Source organism: Garra rufa, chromosome 22, assembly GCF_049309525.1.
Source record: "Garra rufa chromosome 22, GarRuf1.0, whole genome shotgun sequence".
NCBI classification, from domain to species: domain Eukaryota; kingdom Metazoa; phylum Chordata; class Actinopteri; order Cypriniformes; family Cyprinidae; genus Garra; species Garra rufa.
The window spans coordinates 31,577,601-31,604,704 of NC_133382.1; the positions used below are offsets into that span (position 1 = coordinate 31,577,601).

Consider the following 27,104-nt stretch of genomic DNA (forward strand, 5'->3'; position numbering starts at 1 on the left):
CTTTATATTTCCCTCAGGACAGCAGAATTGTGGTGGTGTTATCACTGACCGAACCGAGGGATTGCGCTGAGGGGCATCTGTTGAAAATATCAGTTCAGAATAGTCAAAAAGGGGCATTTTGAAACTGAAAAGGGCAGAATAGAAACGGAGGACGCCGCAACGGTGGAGATTTGAGATGCAGACGCTGTGGCCTTGCCAGCCAGTGCCTAGGGACAGCTCTGTCTGGGTCAGATACATTCTGATAGCCTGCTGCTCAGCGATCGTGACGTTTTTTGTGACATCACATTGCAAAAAGGCTGGCTTTCCTTTTGAATTTCAATTAGGGAATGATCATTCTAGCTATCGTTCAATGTATGGATGAGCTTTTCTTTTAAAGGTGTACTCGACTAAATCCAAATAGTAATCTGATCCATTATATGGATCTACACATTGTCGTACCGGATGCTGAAGAAAAGCACAGACACAAAGAAAAACCAGCTCTTTTCCTTATGCTGTAATTTAGTGTTTGACGTATGTATTCTTTTTTCACTCAAACTATTTATACATCATAAAATCATCTGATAAACACATACATCATGTCATGTTGTGTGGCACTCACTTGCTCACTTACTCAGTCTGGAGACTTGGCATGAGTCTGTGTGGTTGTGGTTGGTATGGTGAGTGTTGTGAAGACTGGCAGTTTGCCCAGCATGGATTTGGCCTGGATTGTTTTTTTTGTTTTTTTAAGTAAACCCATCTGACCTCAGACTCACCCTCTGCCGGTGAAGAAAGTCTTTCCCAGAGCACAGAGTATTGAATGGCTATAGTTGGTTGACACATCCCTCTTTGCTCTAACATCCGGGTGTGGCTTCACCTCATTGAATTACCTAATTGATCATTGCATTTCCTAATTGCTGACATTACAATACAGCTTGTAGAATAATAATCAATGAAAAACAATGAATGGAAATAGCATAGAGTGGACATGAAATTGCATTTGTATGCTATTTTACTTCCATAATGTGAATTTCTGAGGGAAACGGGAGTTTGGCGGGAAAATAACAGAGGAAAGAATGTTTTCCTTTGTTTAAAAATATTTATTGAATAGATTATGCAGACAAATATTTTATAATATATAATATTTATAATAATTATAATAAAATATATTAAGTTTTTTCTTTTCTTATTTTTTATCAAATGTAAATTCATGTCCCAGTCACGTTTTTTTGGTTCAATAAACATTACTCACTATCAGAAAAAGAAAAAACAAAACAATTCTATTTTATATTTAAACATTAACAATGTAAACAATATTCTATTTATTAAAGCCAAGTATGAATCTCATCAAGTTAGTATTTTTAAGCATTTTACGTTTATTCCAAAATAATAACTCAAGGCAGTAACAATTAAAAAAATATATTTCATTTGTGAATAAAAATCAATGAAAAACAATGAATGGAAATAGCTTAGAGTGGACGTGAAATTAAAAGAGGAAAGAATGTTTTCCTTTGTTTAAAAAAAATGTATTGAATAAATTATGCAGACAAATATTTTATAATATATATAATATTTATAATAAAATTAATACATTTAATAATCTATAAATATAATAAAATATATTACATTTTTTTTCTTTTCTTTTTTTAATCAAATGTAAATTCATGTCCCAGTCACATTTTCTTGGTTAAATATACATTACTTACACTATCAGAGAAAAAAATATATTTTATATTTTTACATTTAACAATGTAATCAATATTCTATTTATTAAAGCCAAGTATGAATCTCATCATGTTAAATATAAATATAATAAAATATATTACGTTTTTTTGTTTTATCAAATGTAAATTCATGTCCAGTCGCATTTTCGGTCACACCAAATTTTTTTTACCTTCAAAATCTCTCACATTATCAGTTTATTCGCTGTAGTTTCAAAAATGGTAATAAAATATGACAAGAACTCAAGAGATAAATCGTGTCAGAACAAATTCATCTTGATAATGTCAGATAACTTTGATAGAAAGGTATGTAACAAAACATAATCATGTCAAAGTGTCAAATCAAATTTTTGGTCCCAAATTTTTATCAATTTTACTGGTCCACTTTATGAAGAATTTTAGGTATAGTATGTCACAGTTCACTTTATTTTGCTATCCTATCCTACTTTATTTTGCTATATATAACATACAGTTTATGTATGTTTATAAGCTCAAATGTTACTGTAAATCCCCCCCAATTTGATATTATAATGCACCGTTTCCTGTAACTCTAAACTCGAAGCCTGCATGATGTTATTTGCTTGGGGCTGCTCCTTCAACATAATGGCCTCTTGTCATATTTAAGATTAGTCACTGGAAAAAATGTGGTCATTTCATCATTTGGAAAATGGAAGAGCCTCGGTGTCCAGCTGCTTCTAGCAGATATTGACAGGCTATTAATTGTCCAGGCTCATACTGATTTGCGCTCTGGGTCCAGACCCGTGTCCCTGCGGGTCTGCGCTCCTCTGCGCCTGCTCTTTTCTGTCGGCCACTGCAGTTTTGTTGATTGCGACAAACACAGGAGTGCCTGTGGGCCAGTAATTGAGCCCACGGATCTTTGAGCTTCAGCACAATAAAGCAAAACACTGACACCGACACTAAAACACACACACACACTCTGTCTCTAAATGGCACGGGTGATGAAGCAATTAAACACTGCACCATCCGTATCCATATTAGGACTGAGCATTTGCTTTTGGGGATTGGTTACCTGTGTGTGTGTGTGTGTGTGTGTGTGTGTGTGTGTCTCTTCAGTCGACTGCCTCTCAGCTCCTCCTCCTTCCCTCTGGCATCCTAATGAAGGCATTATCTTGACAAGTCACGGAACATGAAACTGCTGTAATTTAGCTTTTATCAATGTGTTTGCTGGTTGGGAAACATCCTTGCCAGCTTAAATCAAAGCAGAACGCTTTTTGATGCTTTTTTTTAGATTATTTTTTTTTCTGAGATTGATTGGAAAGGGCATTATGACATTAGGGCCTGATTTGTCTCACATAATCAGACCTTTGACTAGACTGAATGAGATCAAGTCCACACTGCATTAAAGGCATAGTTCACTAAAAATGAAAATACTGTCATCTTGTTCTCATGTTGTTTCAAACCTGTAAGAGTTTCTTTCTTCTGTTAAACACAAATTATTATTATTATTTTTTAAATCAGTTCATGCATTTCCTGGGGATTAAATTTATAACTTTGGCATTATAGCAGCATGCTCTGCTGTTTAAACTACTGAAACCTAAGAGCTTGGTGTATGTTATGCATCAGGGAGGTTAGCGAATGGGGATGTTGTCTGAAGTTGAGACTAGGGATTTTTGGATAAGTGTGTGTGTAAGATCCAAAGTCACAACAGCAGCTCATTCATTTCTCACAGGATGAGAGGACTCTGAGATTGTTGCTATCCTCTAAGTCCTCAGCACAGAATGTACAAATCAATGTATTTCACAGGAACACACTGCATTGTAATGGAGCAGGTGTGCACGTCTGTGCTTGGACACTGAGCGTGCGTGTGCATAAGTGATTCTCTGATGAATTGGTGGCTCAGTCGGGCAGTGAGGATTTCAGCAATTATTCAGCAAGTTTAACTTTTTGAATATCCTGTTAATTTAAATACATTGCATTGCGTCATTGTGAGTTTTTTATGTTGACTAAGTCTGTGGATGATGTCAACGGGAAGTGTCGTTGGTAAGACTTTAAGAGATTTCTGCACTGCCCAGGATTATTCATATTCATAGAGTAAATGAATGAGTGAAGGAACAAAGGAAGAAAGGCATCCTGCAATCTGAGCTGATGAGGTGACACACACGCACATGCAGAGGCTTATAGTGCAGATGCTCACGCAAGGGAGTTGTGATTTTGCTTCATCAAGTACATGTCTCATGTAATCCTTTCTCTTACACACACACACACACACACACACACACACACACACACACACACTGCCTCTGGTGATTAGTGGTGCTTTTGCGTCACTGTTCTAATTCACAGTCTTTCTATTTCATTCCATCCAATTTCAGTTCTAGTTAATTCACTTCCAATCCAGTTTCAGTACCAACTTGAATTTTAATTCTAATTTAAATGTTTCTAATTTTCTAAATGAAAATTACCACATGATTTACTCCCCCTCAAGCTATACTAGGTGTATTTGACTTGCTTCTTTTAGACGAATACAGTCGAAGTTATATTAAAAGATGTCCTGGCACTTCCAAGCTTTATAATGGCAGTGAATGGGTGTTGAGATTTTGAAGTCCAGTAAAGTTCATCCAACTGTGAGTTAAGATCATGGAATTCTAAGAAGAAAAAAGTCAGAATTGTGAGTTTATATCACGGAATTCTGAGAAGAGTCGGAATTGCAAGTTTATATCATGGAATTCAGATTTTTAAAAAGTCAGAATTGTGAGTTTATGTCACGGAATTCAGAAAAAAAGTCAGAATTGCAAGTTTATATCACAAAATTCTGTGAAAAAAGTCTGAATTGTGAGTATATATCATGGAATTCTACATAAAACAAAGTCTGAATTGTGAGTTTATATCGTGTAATGCTGAGAAAAAAAGAATTAATTTTATATCATGGAATTCTGAGAAAAGTCAAAATTGCAAGTTTATATCACAGAATTCTGAGGGAAAAAAGTCTGAATTGCGAGTTTATATCACGGAATTCTGATTTAAAAATTCTGAATTGCAAGTTTGTTTTATGGAATTCTGAGAAAAAAGTTAGAATTGCGAGTTTATATCATGGAATTCTGAGGGGGGGAAAAGTCTGAATTGCGAGTTTATATGACAGAATTCTGATTTTAAAAAAGTCAGAATTGCGAGTTTATATCACGGAATTCTGATTAAAACAATTCAGAATTGTGAGTTTTATTTTACGGAATTCTGAGAAAAAAGTTAGAATTGCGAGTTTATATCATGGAATTTTGAGGGAAAAGTCTGAATTGCGAGTTTATATGACAGAAATTTGATTTAAAAAAAGTCAGAATTGCGAGTTTATATCACGGAATTCTGATTAAAAAATTCTGAATTGTGGGTTTATATTACAGAATTCTGAGAAAAAAAGTCAGAATTGTGAGTTTATATCTGTTACAACCTCTCATTAAAAGGGCTCGAAAAGAGAGATTATGTAACATAAAAAGAATGAGGAAACGATGTTACTATTCAAGTCTATTTATTCACTCACTCAACAGAACGACATTGACGAATTTAGCTACCAAATAACACTTAACATACTGGACAACAGCTACAAAGAAAAAGTAAGAACACAAAATAAACAAAAGGACAAAGTTTTGCTGGCTGGCCCACAAGAATCCGTTTGTGTCTCCTTCTCCTCCTCGTTGGCGTCTTTTTAACCACTGTTAATCAGCCTCGCAACAACAAACAGGTGCGTCCACCTAAAAAAAAAAAAGAGAGCGAGAGCGATAGGGAGAGAGAGAGAGAGAGCGCACCTACACGCTCGTAGAGATAGCGTAACGCCAAGAACACAAAAGAGGGGCAACAAAAGGTAAACAAGATCCTGCTTAAGCCGCCGACCGTAACAATATCATGGAATTCTGATTAAAAAATAACGCAGAATTGCGAGTTAATGTCATGGAATTTGGAGAAAAGTCGGAATTGCAAGTTCGTGGAATTCTGGAATTCTTCTTTTTTTATCATGGAATTCTGATTTTGAGTTTGTCACAGCATTTTGAATAAAAAAAGGTCAAGAGTTATGAGTTTATATTACAAAATTCAGAGAAAAGTCAGAATTGTGAGTTTATATCACGGAGTGTGAATGGGTGTTGAGATTTTGAAGTCTAATAAAGAGCCAGGACATTTTTTTTTAATATAACTACGATTGTATTTATCTGAAAGAAGAGAGTCATGTACACCTAGGATGGCTGGAGGGTGAGTAAATCATGGGGTAATTTTCATTTTTAGATGAACTATCCCTTTAAAGCTGCTTTGAATATATCTATCTATGAACATCATAATAAAAGATCTGTTTCACATTCAATGCAGGTTTAGTGCTTTTGTTCCAGTGTTTGGCCTCCTCTTTGTAACCTTTCAGTGGCTCCCTTTTCCCCCATTGTCTTCCTGTCTGTCCTGTTCTTATTCACCCTTTACACAGAATGTCAGGACAGAGGGCCCTTCCTATCTCTACCCTGCGTTTAATTATGCATCAGATTAGAGGGCTGTGTGTGTCTGTAATACAATTACTGCAGCATGAGAGTGTGTTATCTTCCGTAGTGAAACTGAAGTAGTTTTGATAGCAGCACGCTGATGTGTCCCTCTGTAATATAGAAGGGAGTTTCCTCTCCAGTTACTTTTGGGACCATCAAACTTCTGAGATACAGTAGAATATCTTAAAACGTATTTGCCGTTGATGTATTCAGCTTTTACATTAGTGGAGCTTAATCAGTCGCAATGTAAATGAGGCTGTGAGGAATATAAGAGTGGATTGCACTTTCACTTAATGTGAATTGTGAAACTTCTCACAGTTTTTACGTTTACATATTTAGCAGACACTTCTATTTAAAGGTATATAGATTATAAGTTCATACATTACCTGGGAATCCCGTGAATTTTGTGTTACTAGTAAAGGAATTCACAACTTATTTTACTTTACAGGATATTCAACAAGAGAATGTAGAGCAAAATGTGAATTTAACCATCTGGAATTGATTGGATTGTGAAAAATGGGAATAGAGCCAAATGGTTGAAAGAGACGGGTTGAAAAGTAAGGGCTTTTCTTGAACTCTGATAATGAAAAGATTGCAAATGGAATTGATGCTGTTTTAGCACTATAAAGTTTCATCTTGGTACACAGCTTTTGCTACTTCTTCAGCTTTTGCTATTTTTCAATGCAGTGAATCATCTTGTATAATTTTTATGTATGGAGCATAAATGTAGGTTGTGAACATAAAGTAAAACCCTAGTAAAAAACTAATAGATTTTAAAAGCATTTATTTTATACTAAGTTCAAGTATATTAACATTTACCGACATATTGCTCGGGACTTACTGATAAAAATTGTAATTAAACTTTATTTGCAATACTACTTGTGCACAATGCACATTTCTTAATACTAAGTCTAAAATGTGTTTTAATGTCACTATTGATATTTATTGTTTGATCTTTAAATAATATCGGTCTTTAAATGCAAAATGTAGTGTAATAGTTCCACTTTAGCATAATCAGATATACTTAAGTATATCTTTAGTTGGACTTTAGCTCTAGTTCCTCAAAATGAAAGTGCATTAAGTACAAAATTAGTTGTTAGCAGACTTTAAATATATTTGTTTAGTATACTAAAGGTACAACTGCAGGGTATTTTTTATTAAGTACACAATATGTAAATGTATTTTTTAGTATACTTAACATGAAATAAATGTATTTTAAATACATGTTAGTATATTTATTTTTTACTAAGGAACATATAAATATAAGGAAGGATCTAAAGCTTAAAGATTTTATTTTAATGCTAAACCAGCTCATTCTAACAGACAGAATCATACATTTTGCTAGTGTGAGTGTGACGATGCAAATATTCTGAAATATCGTCACTTTGTCTGTTTTTTGAGATAAGCAGAAATGAAGAACTGAAAAGTGGAACATCAACGTGTGTGTGTGTGTGTGTGTGTGTGTGTGTGTGTGTGTAATATATATCAGAAAAAGAACAAAAATTATTTTATATTTTTAATGTAATCAATTTCTGTTTATTAAAGCCAAGTATGAATCTCGTCAAGTTAGTGTTTTTAAGCATTTACTCCAAAATAATATCTCAAAGCAGTAAGAATTTAAACAATGCATTTTATTTGTGAACTTCTGTTCTTTTTAATAGTTAACTTTTAACCATTTTTGAAGTTTTCAGATCATCAGTCATTAAAGCTCTGTAAATATTGGTCACAGGCAGAGATTTACTTTAAATTTCACCAAGCTGATTACTGACTAAAAACTCCCACAGATCATGTTTTCATGCCATTTTAAGTCTTCGTTTGACATAACAAGTGGTTATATGTAAAAGTGGTGTTGTTTACTTACTTTTATAAATTAGTCATCCCATTAACGCCATTATATTGTTCATTCAGACTGATTCATGAATGCAGAACTTGCACGCACACTAGAGGCGGGATTTATCACATGAACCAATCACAGCCGATTATAAGCAGTCATATCCAATCATATTGCAATGGAGGCATCACCTGACTTACCCCCATTCATTCTCAATTACCCCCCAAAAAACTCACCGCACACTTTAGGGGGGTCAGTTAAAACTCAATAGGCTCAGGGGAGGCGAGAGAGACGCGGACTCCCACTGTAACTTTACCTGCTGGTGTCACTGTTGAACAATGTTTCTTTAGAAAAAAATTGATTTATAGACTTTTAAATGTTGGATTTTGTAAAATTTGTATTTTATTTTTCTACTATCAATTTTTTCTCATCCAATATTTTGAGGCACTGCCTCCCTGGAGGAAATGCCCCTGATATGTTCATATATGTCTATTTTATATATATTTTCGTGCCATATACTTCTTTGCCCCATCTTTGTTTACTTAGTTTCTAGGTTCACAAGGGTTCATTGTGTCTCCGTGCTGATCCAGTGACAGGGATTTGGTGCCATCTTGGCACTCTCCGGTTTCTGCGGTTGGAGTGTGTGTGGTCAGTGTTGGCCAGCAGTGAAAGGGCTATGGAGGAAAACAGTATTTGTGCCAGCGGCATGCTAAGGGTTAATCTTCCACTGGGTCACAGGGCAAGATGGGAGAGGATGTAATCCTGTTAGCTTGGAGCATGTCTGCTCTGTGTGTGTGTGTGGTTGCATGTGTGAAAGGCTAACATCTAATCTAGCTCAGAAAGAAAGAAAGTCAACAAGACAAACCGGGGTAGTGATAACGAAGAAAAAAGCAGGACTTCTGGACCACAGACAGCACAATATGTGGAAAATTATAATGGATGCATGCGTGCACAATCAAATAACACATTCAATCAAACCGACGACCGAAGCAAAAAGGTCACTTAGCTTCCAGTTGATGTGCTTGTTAAGTTGATTAGATGGGGTGTTTTGTATTACATGTCCTTTCGAAAGTGGCATTTTATGAAATGCAATAATCGGACAAAATCATGGCTTCATTGTGTTTTTACGAAAGCACATTTACATTAAAAAAACGAATCTATAGTTCGGTTCCCAAAACCTTACCTAGACACATGCCTTCTTAGGGATCTTGACTGCAGTGTTGCCAAGTCCTTGATTTTCCTGTGGAATTAGGCTACTTTAACACTGTTGCTGTGGATTGTTTTCTTGTCTGTGGGTTAAAGTGACCCTATAATGTGATATTTAGCCCTTGAAATATGAATATTCGGCTAGTTTTGGGCTAGTTTTGACTAATAATTGGCGGGTTGTGTTATGAAAACCTGGCAACCCTGCTTGACTGAATCTTGCCTGAAATGCAACCCTTTTTTTTTTTTTTTAAATAAACCGAGCTTGTCGTTTTTAACCAAGCACTGTGTGCTCGTATTGACCTCTGTGAATGACACATGCAATGCACCCTTTGAGAGTTTGACGGAAAGAAGGCGTCTTTTATGCTGCCTACATTTTGGAACAGTCTTCATGTCAGGAGCACACCTTAAAATGCTGCCTACGAAGGCAGCCCACTAGGTTTTGGCCCAGAGCCAGTTAGTAGGTCAGCTAGACTCTGTCTCCCAAAACTCCTATCTTGCTTAAGCATGTCAGATTAGGCAGCATTAATATTTGCAGACTGACTCAAGCTGATGTGTTTATTTCGGAGGGCGGATGAACGCTGACTGTTTTGTCCATGCCGGTTGCACAACATACATGTGGTGATGTTGTAACATTCGTCTTACTCTTCTGTTCATATTGGCCATTGGTTGTCACTCCACTTTTGATTGCTTAAGAAAATGACACCGATTCTAAGGACAAAGTTCAGAAGTGGCAGGTTTGGATGTGATGATTTTTGCAAAGCAGGATGACACAATCATTTCAACCGATGCAAGTTAAGTTAAGGACATGACTTGTCTGAGACTACGGTTGGGAATTGAAAATCGATTCCGATTCTGGAATCGGATACTTAAGATAAAGAATCGGATATTTGTTATAAAATTAAAATTTCGATTCCTTGTTTCGATTCCTGGGTGCATTTTTTTCATCTAGTGATCTGCCAGGACCTTCCGCGGAAATGTAGACATCAGTCGATAAGATGGATCGCGGTAAGCGTTTAAAAGTGTGTCTACGCTTTGTATAAACTGAAGACAAATCTACCGCTGCACGCAAACTTCATCTTAGAGATCTGCAAGGGACAGATTTTAGTCCTGCGCCACCCGCTCCAGAAGGAATATATGTTATTTTGTATTTCCGCAAAAGCCCACATAAAAGTAACTTATACCCCCGCGGGAAGACAGGTATCTACTTCATCTCTTGGCTGCATGAAACAAACCGTCCCGGTAATGTAAAGGCAAAGATGACCAGAGTAATAGTAACAAACTCGCGCGTGCCTAATGTATTCATTCTTGTATATCAGAGTCGTACATTAGGCACGCATAAGTCCGCTGTTGATTCACAAACTATTCATGCTTTCGGGACTCTGATCCATAGTGTTTTTGCGTGAAATTTCAAAATATTCGCATAGTTTTCAAAATGAATGTCCTGTGAGTTTTTTATAATGAATGCTTACCCATAGAGGTGGATCTTGTAAGGGTCAGTGGTGTTTATGCACATATAAGCACCAGCATAAACAGATTTACAATGTATTTACTGTATTTTATAATAAATACAAACAGTAGATATTCAGTCACTTAAGAAAGAGTACTCTGAAGTTGTGAAGAATGTCTGAATTAAATTATTTAGGTGCTTTAAATCTGTGTATGTATATTCATGTTAAAAAGTTAGAGCAGAGGGTTTTCTTTTAAATTCAAAAGTATAGCTTTAATTTAAAGTTTGTTTGAATTTTTTTATAACATGCAGGAGAAAAATAAAAAGGCAAAACAAATGTTTAGGTTAATAAAAAAGGTTAAAAAATAAACCCCTTTAGAGGAAATGTCAGGCATAGGGGGGCCTTGCAAAATTGACCCGAGAAGAAGGGAGCCCTGATATAAAAAAGGTTGAGAACCCCTGTAATAAAATAATATGTTGCAAGCTAGCACTGAAAATAAACATGTGTGATATATTAATGTTTGACTTTTGTGTTTGTTGTTGTTGTTTTTTTACTAAATTGGAATCGAAACTGGGAATCGAAAAGAATCGGAATCGATAAGTGGAATCGGAATCGAAATCGATAAAATTCAAACGATACCCAACCCTATCTGAGACCTTTGCAATTGCCTTGGTATTTACTTGATATTTAACTGATTATATTTGCCAACTTGGCAAAGGTATTTTTATCTTGTTGCCAAGACAAGATCAGTTGAAAGCAGACTAGTGTACACTAATAAGTAATTCACATTTTGTATAGCACTTTTGACAATTCATAGTTTCAGAGCAGCTTTAATGAATGCATGTTTTTACATTACAATTAAGAGAATTGTCTTGAATTAACTGCATTTTTTACACTTAATTTATTAGAAGTTTTACATTTGTAACAAGCAAAGCTGTTTGCCAATAGGTTAATTTGTACATTTAAAAAATCAATTTTTTAAGGATGTTTAGTTCTTTTAGAGCTGGAAACCCAGATAAAATTAGTGATTAAAAATAAATATTTAATTTTACAGCAGGTTTACTGTTTGATCAGCAAGGTCTCGTAGGCTTGCATAGCCTGTCTGAATATAATCTATCAAAGCATTGTTCATTTGACATTAAAGCCTATTATTTGCTTCTAAAATATGAATCACATCCAATCTCACTGGCCTCCAGCAGCGCATGGTGGGTGATTTTTACATTGAGAAGATGAATAAACCCCAGTCAAGACATTGAGCTGCTATTTAGACTCTGTGGTGTGTGTGTGTTGCAAGTGTGAGGAAATGAGCCCTCGGGCTTGTTTGTTTAATTTTACACAACATTCATCCTTCGAGCTCACGCAACCGTATTACATGTTTCAGTAATAAGCCCTAGATTAGCTTGAACCTCACCCCAACTCTTACAACCACACACACACACATGATTTACAATGTCTTATCATGAGAGGACCGAAATCACATTCCCTAGATAATTTGGGATTTATTTTATTTTATTTTATTTTATTTTTTATTTTATTTTTTATTTATTTATTTATTTATTTATTTATTTATTTATTTTTTCTCTTTTCTCTGAATTGTTTATCCCCCCTTAACTCTCCGGCGTTGCGGTTTGCATCTATGACACCGGTGGAAAAAGTCGTGAAAGTCGTTACGTATAGAAATGTTCTCTCTTCTCGTCGGAGAGGACAGAGCTGCTCGCACCTCAGTCGAGGTGTCCTTTTTATTTTATAGCTGTGAGAACAAGCCATCAGCCACCTCAAATATCTAACCTGCTTTTCTCCCTCTCTCTCTTTCCTCTGCAGATCATCAGAAACTGGAACGTGAGGCCCGAATCTGTCGTCTACTCAAACACCCCAATATTGGTGAGTTTCATCTTCATTATGATCATTTTTTTAATTTTAGAGTTACAGTAAAGCCATCGAAACTATTAAATGAGAATATTTGAAGTATGGAATTTATGAGTTCTAAAAACTTTTAACAATTAATTAAAAACAATTTTATCTTTGAGGCTGGACGATTAATTGAAAAGTAATCGAAACCAAAATTTAAAACCTCTTAATGTAATTTTTTCAATCCTGTTAATACTTTCCAATTAAAAACGTATTACAATCTCAGTGTCCAAAACGGTGGAAGCAAAGACGTGTTTTGTATGAATGGCCAGTAAGACCCCAGAGTAAATACTTGCGCATACAGAGTTACAGGACAAGATTGCTTCAAACTTCATAAAGTGCATCATTAGAAGTTTTTAGCTGTTTTTGTAGTCCATTTTGGCCTTTAAAAATTGTTTAAAAATAAATATTTAAGCATAGTGTCTATATCTATATATATCTACAAACCTTTTGAAGAAAAATTTAAGTCTTTATATCATTTTGTAACTATTCATAAGTTACAAAACATACATTATCATTCAAAAGTTTAATGTCAGTAAGTTTTTGAAAGAAATGAATTTGTATTTGGCAAGGATGCAATAACTTAATCAAAATTGACAGAAAAAACTCTTACGTTGTTACAAAAAAAATCTGTTTTAAAACCCAGTAAAGGTCAAAAGTTTACATACACCTTGCAGAATCTGCAAAATGTTGTTAATACTATGTTGTTACCTGAATGATCTGCATCTGTTTTTTTGTTTTGTTTTGTGATAGTCGTTCATGAGTCTCTTGTTGGTCCTGAACGGTTAAACTGCCTGATGTTCTTCAGAAAAAATCCTTTAGGTCCCACAAATTCTTTGGTTTTTCAGCATTTCTGTGGAATTTAACCTTTTCCAGCAATGACTGTATGAATTTGAGATCTGTTTTTTCACATTGAGGACAACTGAAGGACTCATGCAACTGTTACATAAGGTTTAAATGCTCACTGATGCTCCAGAAGGAAACAACTTATTTTGTCTTCTGTGTCTCCTGTAGTTTCTAAAGGGCAATACTAAATGGAAAAAAAAAGAGATTGAGGTGAAATACGAAAAGTCTTCATTCTGTTCAAAAGTTTACACCCCTGGCTTTTAATGCATTCCTTCTGAAGCATCAGTAAGTGTTTGAACCTTTTGTAATAGTTGCATATGAGTCCCTCAGTTGTCCTCAGTGTGAAAGATGGACCTCAAAATCATCCAGTCATTGTTGGAAATACACAAAAATGCTGAAAAGCCAAAGAATTTGATGGACCTAAAGGATTTTACATAAGAACAGTGAGCAGTTTAACTGTTCAGGACAGTAATTTTTATAAATTCAACTATTATTTTCTCTTGTGGACTACATATAAACGTCTTTTTATGTGACATTTCATTAAAGAATCCTAAAAAACAGTTTTCAATATTAATAATAAGAAATGTTTCTTGAGCAGCTTTGCCATCACAGGAACAAATTGCATTTTAAAATATGTTAAAAAACAGTTTTTTTAAAACTGTGATACTTTTTTACAGTCTTGCAGTTTTTACTGCATTTTTGATTAAATAAATGCAGCCTTGGTAAGCATAAGAGACAAAAACATTTAAAAATTGTACAGACTCTAAACTTTTAAATGGGACTTCAAATTAAGTCCAAACTTTTTAAATGGTGGTGTACATGTGAGTTTGTCGCAGCGAGCATCTGCAGCTTGGTGTGTGTGTGTGTGTGTGTGTGTGTGTGTGTGTGTGTGTGTGTGTGTGTGTGTGTGTGTGTGTGTGTGTGTGTGTGTGTGTGTGTGTGTGTGTGTGTGTGTGTGTGTGTGTGTGTGTGTGTGTGTGTGTGTGTGTGTGTGTGTGTGTGTGTGTGTGTGTGTGTGTGTGTGTAAGCTGGTGCCAGTGATGACTAGGACTGAATTAGGTTGAAGTATTTTTGCAGCAAAACATACCGTGTCCTGCGGAACAGCCTCTCCCAAAAGCCATTGTCTTAAAGAACATATGTACAATAGAACAAAATAAGGATTATGAGAATGGAAAAAAGCTAATAAAGAGCAGAATTTAGTAGGCAGCAATAGGAGAATGAAAAAGAAAGCAAAGAGGGAATTAGGAGGAGGAGAGGAGACAGAAAGTAGGAGAGACTGATCGATAGAATAAGGAGAAGTCCTGAGAGGGCAGAACAACTGAAAAAAACGAGCAGAGCCATCGAGATGGGGGCGATGGCGACAAAGAAAGAGGTGAGGTAGAGGGATGGAGAGAGCAGCAGAGAGGGATAGAAGAGGAGTGGAGCTCTATAAATAACTGTGCTGAGGTGGGAGATGCTGGTGGGCAGCAGTTCAGCTCAAATACCGTCATTATCACCAATGAGCTCGGCAATAGAAGAGGCGAGAGAGACGAAGAAAACCGTAAAGAAAGACATATCTGCTTGATAATATGGTGTATTAAGTGTTTGTTAATTATAAGTAATCTTATCTTTTGGTTTGTGTTCATCAAGTATCAAATTATAAGAGGGAAAAATTAAATGGAAGGATCTCAGTCGAATCTTTACTTACTTGTATTAAAATACAAGGCATACTTCGTTATTACATTTTCAACCAAAATTACTACATTGTGATATATTCTGTTATGTTACAGTGATAATTACCCATACAGTGTTATATATTTATACCCCTGGGGCCGTATTACAGAAACATCCAACGCTAGAATCCTGTCTTATCTGTTTGGTAACCATGGTGATTTCAGTAAGGATCTCATTTAGGACAGAAGACTTGAGACCGGAAGTTTCCGTAACACAATCCCTGATATGTATTTTGAGTTTATTGCTTCTTATGTTCACCAAGGCTGCATTTATTTGATCAGAAATTCTGTAAAAACAGTATAATGTGACAAATTATATTGCTAAATGAGAAGCGCTGAAACCCTATTGTAATTGTTAGAGTGGTCATGGATCAGCGATCTCTGCATAAACCTAATCGTGCAGACCAAACCGTAAGTAGTAGAGACTTGAAACTGATTTTGTCTGAGAGAAAATTAAGGCTCTTTTGTTCACTTTTACATCCAAATACAAAACACCTGCGATGCATTATGACATTGTTGCCATAACTGCTTGAGTGCGGAGAAAATGGCGGACAGCATACAACTGGCTGAGGGTGGGAATATGGTAATACAGAACGGTCCATCATTGGTTGTGGGCGGGGCCTGAGCAGTATGATGTCATACTGCTCAGAAAATCTAAACAGCTTGATAATTGAGACTGTTTGGGTTTTTTGGGGATTAAAAAAAAGGAGTGAATGGATTTTTATCATTGTAGGGTGGCTGTGTCTTATATGCAAACACCATATTAAACTGAATTTTGCATCCGATCCCTTTAATCCGTCCCCTTTAATAATTTTGTGAAAAAAATGACAAAATGCTTTCAAGATTCTTTGATGAATAGAAAGTAAAAAAAAAAAATAGCATTTGAACTTTTAATTATTCATTTGCTGTTATATAACTCATCATCTAAGTTACATCCCTTGTTGTTTACTGACCTCAACTTCACACTCTATCCTATGTCTTTCTCCTCCATTCTCTGTTTTGCTCCTTCCTCTTTTTTTTTCTCCACTATCTCACCGTCTTTCCATTCGATGTGTTTTCTTATTCTCATCTCTGTTCCTCCTCAGGCGATTCCGTCCCCTTTCTCCTGCTCCATCACCTGTATCGGTCTCTCTCTCCTTCACTTTCCCTTCTGTCGTCTCTCCTCAAGTGGACAGCTTGTCATGTTTTCTGCTTGGGGTGCACATAAGTGCTGAACAATAGAGCCAATGAAGGAAGAGAGATGGAGAGAGAGAGAGAGTCTGAAAGGTTAAAGAGGAGAGAGGACTGAGTGCTCGTTGCTACTGGCGCAGTTGGCACACAATAATGTGTATCTCTCTTTCACTCAGCTAGTCAGGTGTTTTTTAAAGTTTGTAAAATGTTCTCTCTCAGCATTTATTTAGTTATTTTTTCATTATAATAATAATAATAATAATCATCGTATCATCATCATTATATTAAAATTTTGTGCAGTTTTGTTTTGGTGCAGAAATTAAACACTTCAAATAATAGTAGTTATTGTTAATAAATTCAAAATATATTAAGAAGGTGGTGTGTGTAATGATGATTATAGATATTGAAAAAATAAAATTAGGGGTGAAATGTTTAATTTATGGCCAAACAAAATTGTAAAAATAACGACTATTCTCAAACAGGCTTTATAAACACTACTTCTGAATTACATTGGTTGGGGAAAAATCCTTTATTATTATTATTATTATTATTATTATTATTATTATTATTTTCCATTTGATGCCAATAATTTCACACATCTAATAATAATAATAATAATAAATAAATTAATAATAATAATAATAATAATAATAATAATAATAATAATAATATGAAGAGATATATATTTCTAAATAATAAATTATTTTTTAACCAATGGAAGACAGGCAAAGTTTCCAGGAAACCTGTTTGAAGTCTTTTTGTTTTTTTTTTTTGCTGTTTTTTTTGCTGTTTTGTTTGTACAGACATAGAAATTAGTTGATGTTGATGATTATGATGGTGATAATAATTATTATTAATAATATTTTTCTTACTATTATTATTATTATTATTATTATTATTATTATTATTATTATATATCTTTTTTTACAGTTAGAGAAACTGAACTCTTCAAATAATAGTAATTATTATTAAATTCAAAATATATGATAAATATAATAATAATAATAATAATAATAATAATTATTATTATTATTATTATTATTATTATTATCAATATGATTATTATCGACATTTAAAAATATTAAAATAAAACTACAGATTAAACGTGTACAAACTTTTGCAAAAAGTTTACAAAAATAATAACTATTAACAGGTTTCCTTAACACTTTTCTTGTCTTACATTGGTAAAAAAAAAATTATATATATTTTATATATATATATATATATAATATTATTATTATTATTATTATTATTATTATTATTATTATTATAATTCCTCATTCTTTTTTTAATGTGATGCAAAAAATGCACACTTTAAATAATAATAATAATAATAATAATAATAATAATTTGAATTGTGTAATTTTTTGCATCAAAAGAAAAAAGTTTTACTATTTAATATAATAATAATAATAATAATAATGTATGTTTTTTTAACCAATGGAACACAGGAAAAGTTGTTATTATTATCACTATTATATTAAATGGTAATTATTTTTGTTTGATGCAAAAAATTACACACATTCAAAAAATAAATACATAAATAAATAATAATAATAATTATTATTGTTGTTGTATTAATTATAATTATTATATCATCATCATTATATTATGCAGTTTTTTTGCAGTTTTGTTAAGAACAAATTGAACACTTCAGTTAATAATAATAATAATTATTATTATTGTTATTATTACATTAAAATATATTAAGAAGGTGACGTGTGTAATGATGATGCTGATAATTATAATAATATTAGTTATTATTATTATTATTATTGTAATAGAATTGAAAAAATAAAATTAGAGGTGAAATGTGTAATTTCTTTAAATATATATATATATATATATATATTCAAACAGGTTTCTTGAACACTGTCTTCCTGTCTTCCATTGGTTAAAAATATATATTATTATTTTATTAAATATATATATTTTTTCTTTTAATGCCAAAAATGACACACTTAAAAAAATGAAATAATAATAATAATTATTATTATTATTTAATTGCAAAAACCATAAGGTGTTGTTTAATTTCTGTGCAAACAAAATCGTAAAGGCAATAATTTGAATCAGGTCCCTGCTTCTCCTCTCTTCCATTGGTTGAAAAAAACAGATAGTCCTGCCTCCAACTAATGCCATAAACAAACAGTTTGAAAGCATCACAGTGTTTACACTTTTTTTAAGGGAATGCAAGGGGAACTGCATAGTATCTTAGTAGAAAAATAGCTTACTTTTTTTTTTTTTTAATCCATCACCCTTAATACAACCAATAGTATTATAGCCAAACTGGTTTCTATTCTCTCAAATCTTTGTGGCTTCCAGTCCTGCCATACATTGTTTCTGGCTAAATATTGGTACAGATGTCAATTTACAATGTGCTTAACCTCTCTCTAAATGTTTAGGACTTTATTAAACTGGAGCTTCTGTAATTAATGGCGGCTGGTGTTTGCAGTGCCAGTGTCAACATGCTAGGACCTTGCTTGTCAAACAATCTCTCTGAGGACTATTGACTCACAGCATTACTCTAATAATGTCGAAGTCATTTATCTAATATATGTATTTTCCAGCATCAGATTTGCCTCAATCCCTTTGTTACTTATCCTCCGTCTCTTTCCCTCCCTCCTTCCCTCCAACTAGTTGCTATGTTGCTCTTTCTCTCGGTGCTCTCATAAGGCTCCTGCTATTCTGGGCAGTGTTTACTCAACTCTCTCTCCTTATTTCTCTCTCGCTCTCTCTTTCTCCATCCAACCCCCAACCCAATACACTCGGTGTGTGTCACTGTCTACGTGACACACTGCTTGTGTACATAAGTGAGCTTGTCATCCATCCTCTCCCTCTCTCTTTTCGACGGATCCTCATTTTGTTATTTCACCTTGCCATGTGCTCATTATGGTTATCTTAAGTCGTGCTTCATAATTGTAAGCGTCACCATAATAGCGTGTAATTAGACGTATGGCGCATGTTCTCATCAGATGTTGTTATAAACGCTGTGTGATGGACAGTGTTGGGCGTAACGCATTACAAATGTAATATATTACAGTAGTTTATTACGTTTTGCGGTAACGCGGTAATATAACGCATTACTAATACAATTTGGGTAATAATATTACTCGTTACAATCTCAGTAACGCAAGTTACATCAACATATTTTAACTCAATTAATTTGTGAATTAAAAAAGTCCACAAGTAAAATATTTTGTCTTCCTGTTGCTGGAATTCGATGTTTGAGAGATAACTGCAGAGACGGATTCTACATTTGTGAGATGGACGCACTCCCGTTATGGAGAAATAGCACGAGTAACTCCTGGAAATACCTGGACTGGTGCCATTAACACTAAACTAATGAAGAGAGCTGCGGAGTCGGAGAAGAGAAAAAAATGACGGACGAGCGCAGACAAGCAACAAAAATTAAGCTAAAAATGACCAAAATTAGTTTTTATTAAATCATAGTCTGTATATAAAATGAATGAATACACGAAATATATCTGACATAAATAGCCCAATTAACAGATTTTCAAAACGAAAGGAAAAGACTGAGTGACATATGCTGCTGAGTTTGGTTCATTTTTGTGTGGAGCGGCGCTCTCCAAAAGTTCACGGAAAGGAAACCGAGATGACAGAAATAAAAGTAAATACACTGCAGTTTTAAATGATCTTTCCGCGATTCGATTGCACCGGCGTCTCACGCACACACAGCATTGCAAAAGTTGCAGTCTGTTCATTATAAGAATAAATTACAGTCAATCAAATATAGAAACACTGGTAAAATTAAATAGTGTGTACTGTACGATCCGTGCAGTTCAGCCTGAGCTCGGGCCAAACACATATTTCAGGAGGATGTTTTATAAAGTACAAATCCTGGTTTACATAATAGTTTAGCATTCAAATTAGGGCCGGGACTCGATTAAAAAATTTAATCTAATTAATTAGAGGCTTTGTAATTAATTAATCGAAATTAATCGCATTTTAATCGCATATAAATATTTGACCTGAGAACAGTGAGAAGTAAGATTTTTACATGGATTTTTAGTATACCATTGAATAATGACTGAATACATAAGCTTAAGCAACAAAATATTGTTTCTTTTTGTTCAACCAAGTCCAACAGACCAGTGCAATATTGCCATTAAGTGTAGCAAGAGGCACGTTCTTTAACGAGTCTTTCATGCCGAGAACTCTGCTCTTGTGTTTGCTTAATTATGCATTTAAACGTTAATGACCAAACCTATCATTATAAATATTGCTGCACATGGAATATAACGCGGATAACATTTAAAAAATATTTTTTATCAGGTTACACACTGATTATTTATCACTCAAACCCCTTTCTCTACCTGTCCGTTGGTCGCGCATATCCTCCATGTTTGTAGTTTTTTAACACTTTTTATGCGTGTTTGTAGTTCTAATCGAATCCTCGTTCATGGCGCAGTGTGTTGTGGGCAATATTAGCCGTTAGAGTGTGCATTGATCGTTAAGTAGTAGACCATCCTGGAATCTTTGGAATACCTTTTTAAACACACTACGATTTGGGACATACAATACTATTTAGGACGGACGCAGCTTGTCTGAACGCTAGTTGGTGCTCCTGTATAATCGGTCCGCGGAATCTCATCCAGTGAGAAACGTTCCGCGGTGCAAAACTAAGTGCGATTAAAATGCGTTAAAAAAATTTTAACGCGTTATTTTTGTGTAATTAATTAATCTAAATTAACGCGTTAAAGTCCCGGCCCTAATTCAAATACATCACGAATATGGACACATTTAATTGGATTCATGCCGAATGAGAGAGGTAGGCTGCACGAGAACAACGCGTCGTTTGCTTTTAGTTTCGCTTTTACCCTCATTCGTTTTGGCTTGTTTAGCAACTTATATTCTTCATTCTTGTTTTGTTCTGAAAACCATTTAAAATAGCCTATAGGCTATTTATTGTGTTTAATGATTGTATGTCTTTATAATTTTATGCTAGCTATTCTAAACTTAATGTATAATGAGCAGCTATAAACTTTGGCATTTTATAATCTGTGGATATTTTGATGAAAGTAACTCAAAAGTAACTTAAAAGTAGTGTAACACATTACAATTTAGAGAGTAATATTGTAATGTAACTAATTACTTTTTAAAGACACTAACTAGTAATATATAATGTATTACATTTTGGAAGTAACTTGCACAACACTGGTGATGGAGCACGAATGCGAAAGATCTCATTAAAAACAGTTACTTTTATAGTGCATTATATCTTAATGCTGATTCTTCTGTTTTGTCTTTTCAACCCCAGTTCGGCTCCATGACAGTATCTCAGAAGAAGGTTTCCATTACCTGGTTTTTGACCTGTGAGTATGACCGAAACACACATATATACACACACACACACACACACACACACACACACACACACACACATCTGTGCCATGTGACTCAATATATGCAATATATGCTGTACTGTAACCTGAGATATGATAATAATATAGGCTGTTTCAAAACCTAGCAAGTTACCTCAATACCCTCATAGGTAGCTAAGACAGCATCCTAATTGAAATTTATTTATCCCCCCCCCTCCTGTATACTCATTTATGCTGTGCACTGTGTGTGTGTGTGTGTGTGTGTGTGTGTGTGTGTGTGTGTGTGTGTGTGTGTGTGTGTGTGTGTGTATATATATATATGACAAAAGCACATTACACAGAATGACTAAAACTACATTTAAAATAAAAATACTGAAATATAAAAGGTAAAAATATTGAAACTAAAAAATAACAGCTAATTACAATAGTAATAAATACTACAGTATAATAGCATAGAATTAATATTACTTTATTATTGAATTTTTTTTTTTTTTAGAATTTAGCATAAAGAAAGCATGTTTTTGGTTTTGGTAATTAAAATAAAGCTAAAATAAAGTATAGAATATTACAAAGAAAGTACTAAAATTACTAAACCTAAATAATAATTCATTAAAGCTATATATAAAAATACAAAAGCACATTACACAGAATTACTAAAACTAAATTAAAATAAAATATAAATTACAGCTGATTACAATAGTAATAAATACCATAATATCATATAAATAATGTTACGTTTTTATTTTATTTTTTATTTTTTTAGAATTCAGCAGAAAGAAAGCTAAAATTAAGTATAGAATATTACAATAAATATGTAAACTTAAGTGAAAATAGAAATGTTGTCTTGTCATCTACCTGAAATAAGTTAGTTGAAGTACTAAAATTACTAAATCTAAATAATAAAGTAAACATTATATAACTTTTTACATAATACTGAAATATAAAAGTAAAAATACTGAAAAAATGGCTAATTAAAAATATGAATAAATACTATAATAGCATATAAATAATATAACTGTTTAGAACAGAGCCAGTTACAATATTTTGGTGAGTTTGAAACTCTTAATGGCTGTATGGTGCTTCCCACTTTTTGAATTAGGATGGACAAGTTATCAAACCCAAGACATTTTGTTGTAGCGAATCATGTCAGAAGCTCCATTCCCGCAGGCAGATAAATGCAGCTGAAATATGTTGGACAAAAACACCTTGTACACACCTTCCCGGGTGTCAAAAATATATCCTTCAATTTGATGGGATCTGCCAGCAGAATTGATGAGTAGACATTTCGGGGTGGCCCTATAAATGCGATTTAGTGCTGTCAAGATGGTTGTTTCTGTGATTGTGTCCTGGTTTTAACCAGTCCAGTGCGCTTTGATTTTTCCAGGCATCATTGTGGAGCTCAATTTATGTGGAACAGAGGCTGAGTTACTAATGTTCCCGTTATGTGTCTCGTGCACATCTCAGTGCCAACTGCACTCCACCCTCACCATATATTGTGCAATATTAATACTATTTAAAAGAACTGGTTTCTGATTTAATATACTTTAAAATGTCATTAATTCAGTGAGTTTTCAGCAGCCAGTACTCAAGTCTTTGGTGTCACATGATCCTTTAGAAAAAAGAATTATATGCTGATTTGATATTCATTAAATTATTCTTAATATATATATATATAAAGCAGCACAACTTCAAAAAATCTAACATTATGAAATTATAGAATAAATAATTTTATTGTTATTTAATGAAAAAAATATAAAAAAATATAAAATATAAATAGAATTGTGAAATAATAGAATTATAGAATGTACATTTTCTTTAACATTTTCTTTAATATTTTATTTCTTTTATGGAAAAAATGTATATGTATACAAAACGATATACAATATTTATAGATTTGTGAAATAATAAAATAAATGTATGTATAACGATATATATATATATATATATATATATATATATATATATATATTATAAAATAAAATTATAGAATGAAACATTTTATTTTTAACATTTATTTAATATTTTATTATTTTATTTTATGAAAAAAAATATATACACACAGAACGATATACAATATATATATATAGAATCATGAACTATGAAATTAAATGATTGTATTTCTTTAACATTTTCTTTAATATTTTATTTCTTGTTTATTTATTGATATGCGGTATACAATATATATTTAGAATTATAAAATAATAGAATTACAGCATGAAAAGTTTTTTTCTTTTTCTTTAATTTTTTCTTTTTATAATTTTGTATACAAAACAATATACAATATATATATATATAATTATGAAATAATAGAAATATAGAATGACAGATAACATTTTCTGTTATATATTTATTTTTATTTTATGAAAAAATATATACAATTATGAAATAATATAAATAATTTTAACATTTTCTTTAATATTTTTATTTTATTTTATATAAAAAAAATATATACACAAAATGATATACAATATGTATATAAAATTATAGAAATAATTTTATTTTTAAATTTTATTTTGACATAACAATATACAGTATATGTAACATGAAATAATAGAATTATAGGATGCAGATATTATTTGTTTTACATTTTCTTATTTTATTTCAAGAATTTTTTTTTAATTTTTCTTGTTTTATTGAAATGTAAAAGATTATTAAGGTTAAACAAATAGTATTATTATTATTTTTATTTTTTGTAAAGTAATTGTAATTATTATGACGTTTTTGTTGTTTTTAGCTATTTTTATTTTTTATAATGTGATTAAAAAAAGTTTTTTATTTTTGTCTGACATGCTTTTCTTTATTTCCTCGTGGTGTATTTTGCATAACCAAAAACCACAGGTTACTACAGTAAAACTCTGGTAACTTTGTAAGAGTCATCACTGTCTTGCATTGCTACTTGTACTTTGTCTCAAACTACGGTTACTGTGTTTAAAAAAAAAAATAATAATCCATGCATGTTTTACTGCAGCATAACGTACATTTGCAATCATGTTTACACAAGTGTAAAATGTCGGCTCTGTCTCTTGCTGCTGACCAAATTAGCCCAAAACCCAGCACACCCTCCACTCTCTCATCCCTTGTTTCATTTTTTTCCCCCCTCTCTTTCCGCAGTGTGACTGGGGGGGAGTTGTTTGAGGACATCGTCGCCAGAGAGTATTACAGTGAAGCTGACGCAAGGTGGGCTCTCCAATTTACTGTTGCTGTGGTTACTGTGCTGCAGCCTGCAGTGAGCAGGTCACACTCACACGCACACACACACTTACATCTGATTCAAAAGCACAGAGAGAGGACGATCCCTTTTGTGCAGAAAAACTGAGAGCCTTTAATGATGGTGGAGTTGCACAACTGGCAATCAACAGGTGCCACACAAAAACGCATCCATTTGGCCTTTGCTGGCCCCTCCTTTTGAGTGCATCGCTTCTGCAGCACCGACAGCACCGGCACAAATGAAGATTCTTCATAAACAAGTGGAAAATCTAGTAACACAGAAATTACACACTTTGAACATTGTCTTTAGGAACCAGCAGCGAGCGTGTACGTCTCTAAGGGACTCTGACACTAAGTTAAAGCCCCAGGCATCCAACACAAACACCCTCCAGCAGTTAGCTGCGTTTTAATGCGCTCATACGGGAGTTCATGGTAAATTTGGTTTACAAGAGTTGCGTGATGCCACTTCAGCGTCTGAGCTTTGATATTACGCAGGTAAAGACAGATAAACAGAGCGTGAGTGGGGAAAAGAGGCGTTTTATGAAGAGATCAGCTGTCTTGTCTGTCTGTCTTGTCTGTCTGTCTTGTGTGTGTGTGTGTGTGTGTGTGTGTGTGTGTGTGTGTGTGTGTGTGTGTGTGTGTGTGTGTGTGTGTGTGTGTGTGTGTGTGTGTGTGTGTGATCGAGAGAGACAGGTCTTTTGTGTCCGGTGGGATTTGTGCTGTGCTCAAAATGGAATGCTGGGCTTAATATGTAACCAAATTTGGGCAAATAGCTTCTGTGTTCTTTTGTAATATTAATATACTCAAAAGTATTTTTCAGTCTGCTTTCTTATCTCATGTACTCCATTTTCACTCACTTGTTATTTGTGGCATGTTCTAACCAGGCATGGTAAAGTGTCACTTAGTTAGGACACTATATAATATAATATAATATAATTTTATGTATTTTATATATTTTATATTATTGCATTACTAAGCTATTCATCTGTTTGGCTACTATGTAATATAGTACAATATAATATAGAATATAAAGAAAATATGTTATATATGTAGCTGCTACTATATAATTAGGTGTAGAAATAAAAAAATATATAATAAAATAAAATAAATATATTGCTATTTAAATTTATTACTAAGCACTCTGTTTTGCTACTATACAATTAAGTGTAATATAATATATATATTTTTAATATTTAATTGCTATTTAAATTGTTGTATGACTAAGCTATCCCTGTTTTGCTACTATATGATTAAGTGTAACAATGATATAATATATATTTTATATTTAAATTGCTGTTTAAATTATTGTATTACTAAGCTATCCTCTGTTTTATAATATAATGTAATATTATATTATTACATAATTATTAGGTTATATTATGTAGTAGCAAAACAGATAGCTTTGTAGTACAATAATTTAAATATCCATTTAAATATAAAATTATATTATTTTATAGTATACTATACTATGTAGTAGCAAAACGGTGCAAAATGAATAGCTTAGTAAGAAAATAATTTAAGTAGCAATTTAAATATAAAAATGTATATTATATTATATTATGTTATATATTATATTATATTATGTTATATTATATAATATTATTTTATGTTATATTACTACACAATTATATAGTTGCAAAACGGATGAATAGCTTTGTAATAAAATAATTTAAGTAGCAATTTAAATGTAAAAATATTTATTATATTATATTCTGTTATATTATATTATTACACTATTATATAGTAGCAAAACAGATGGATAGCTTAGTAATAAAATAATTTAAGTAGCAATTTAAATATAAAAATATATGTTATATTATATTATATTACACTATTATAGAGTAGCAAAACAGATGGATAGCTTAGTATTAAAATAATTTAAGTAGCAACTTAAATATAAAAATATATATATATTATATTATGTTATATTATATTATTACACTTTTATTATGTAGTAGCAAGGCAGAGGGATAGCTTAGTAATAAAATAATTTAAATATAAAAAATATGTATTATATTATATATTACATAGGAACAACAAATGGATAGCTTTGTAATACAATAATTTAAATGGCAATTTAAATATAAAAATATATATTATACTATAATATATTAATACTTTATATTATATAGTAGAAATACAATAATTTAAATGGCAAATTAAACATAAAAATGTATTATATTATATTATTACACTGTTATACTGTAGCAAAACAGGGGATAGCTTAGAAAACCAATATTTAAATATATTATATTATATTATATT

General features: G+C 32.7%; 1 protein-coding gene across 15 annotated transcripts in view; it reads left to right on the plus strand.

Annotated features, from left to right (window-relative positions):
- Positions 1-27,104, plus strand: part of camk2g1 (calcium/calmodulin-dependent protein kinase (CaM kinase) II gamma 1) — a 106,584-nt gene that overhangs the window by 36,187 nt on the left and 43,293 nt on the right. For all 15 annotated transcript variants that reach the window (XM_073827794.1, XM_073827791.1, XM_073827796.1 and 12 more), the window contains exons 3-5: positions 12,476-12,535; positions 21,569-21,623; positions 24,744-24,809. In XM_073827794.1, coding sequence (XP_073683895.1) covers positions 12,476-12,535; positions 21,569-21,623; positions 24,744-24,809 — 181 coding nt within the window. The remainder of the gene's footprint in view (positions 1-12,475; positions 12,536-21,568; positions 21,624-24,743; positions 24,810-27,104) is intronic.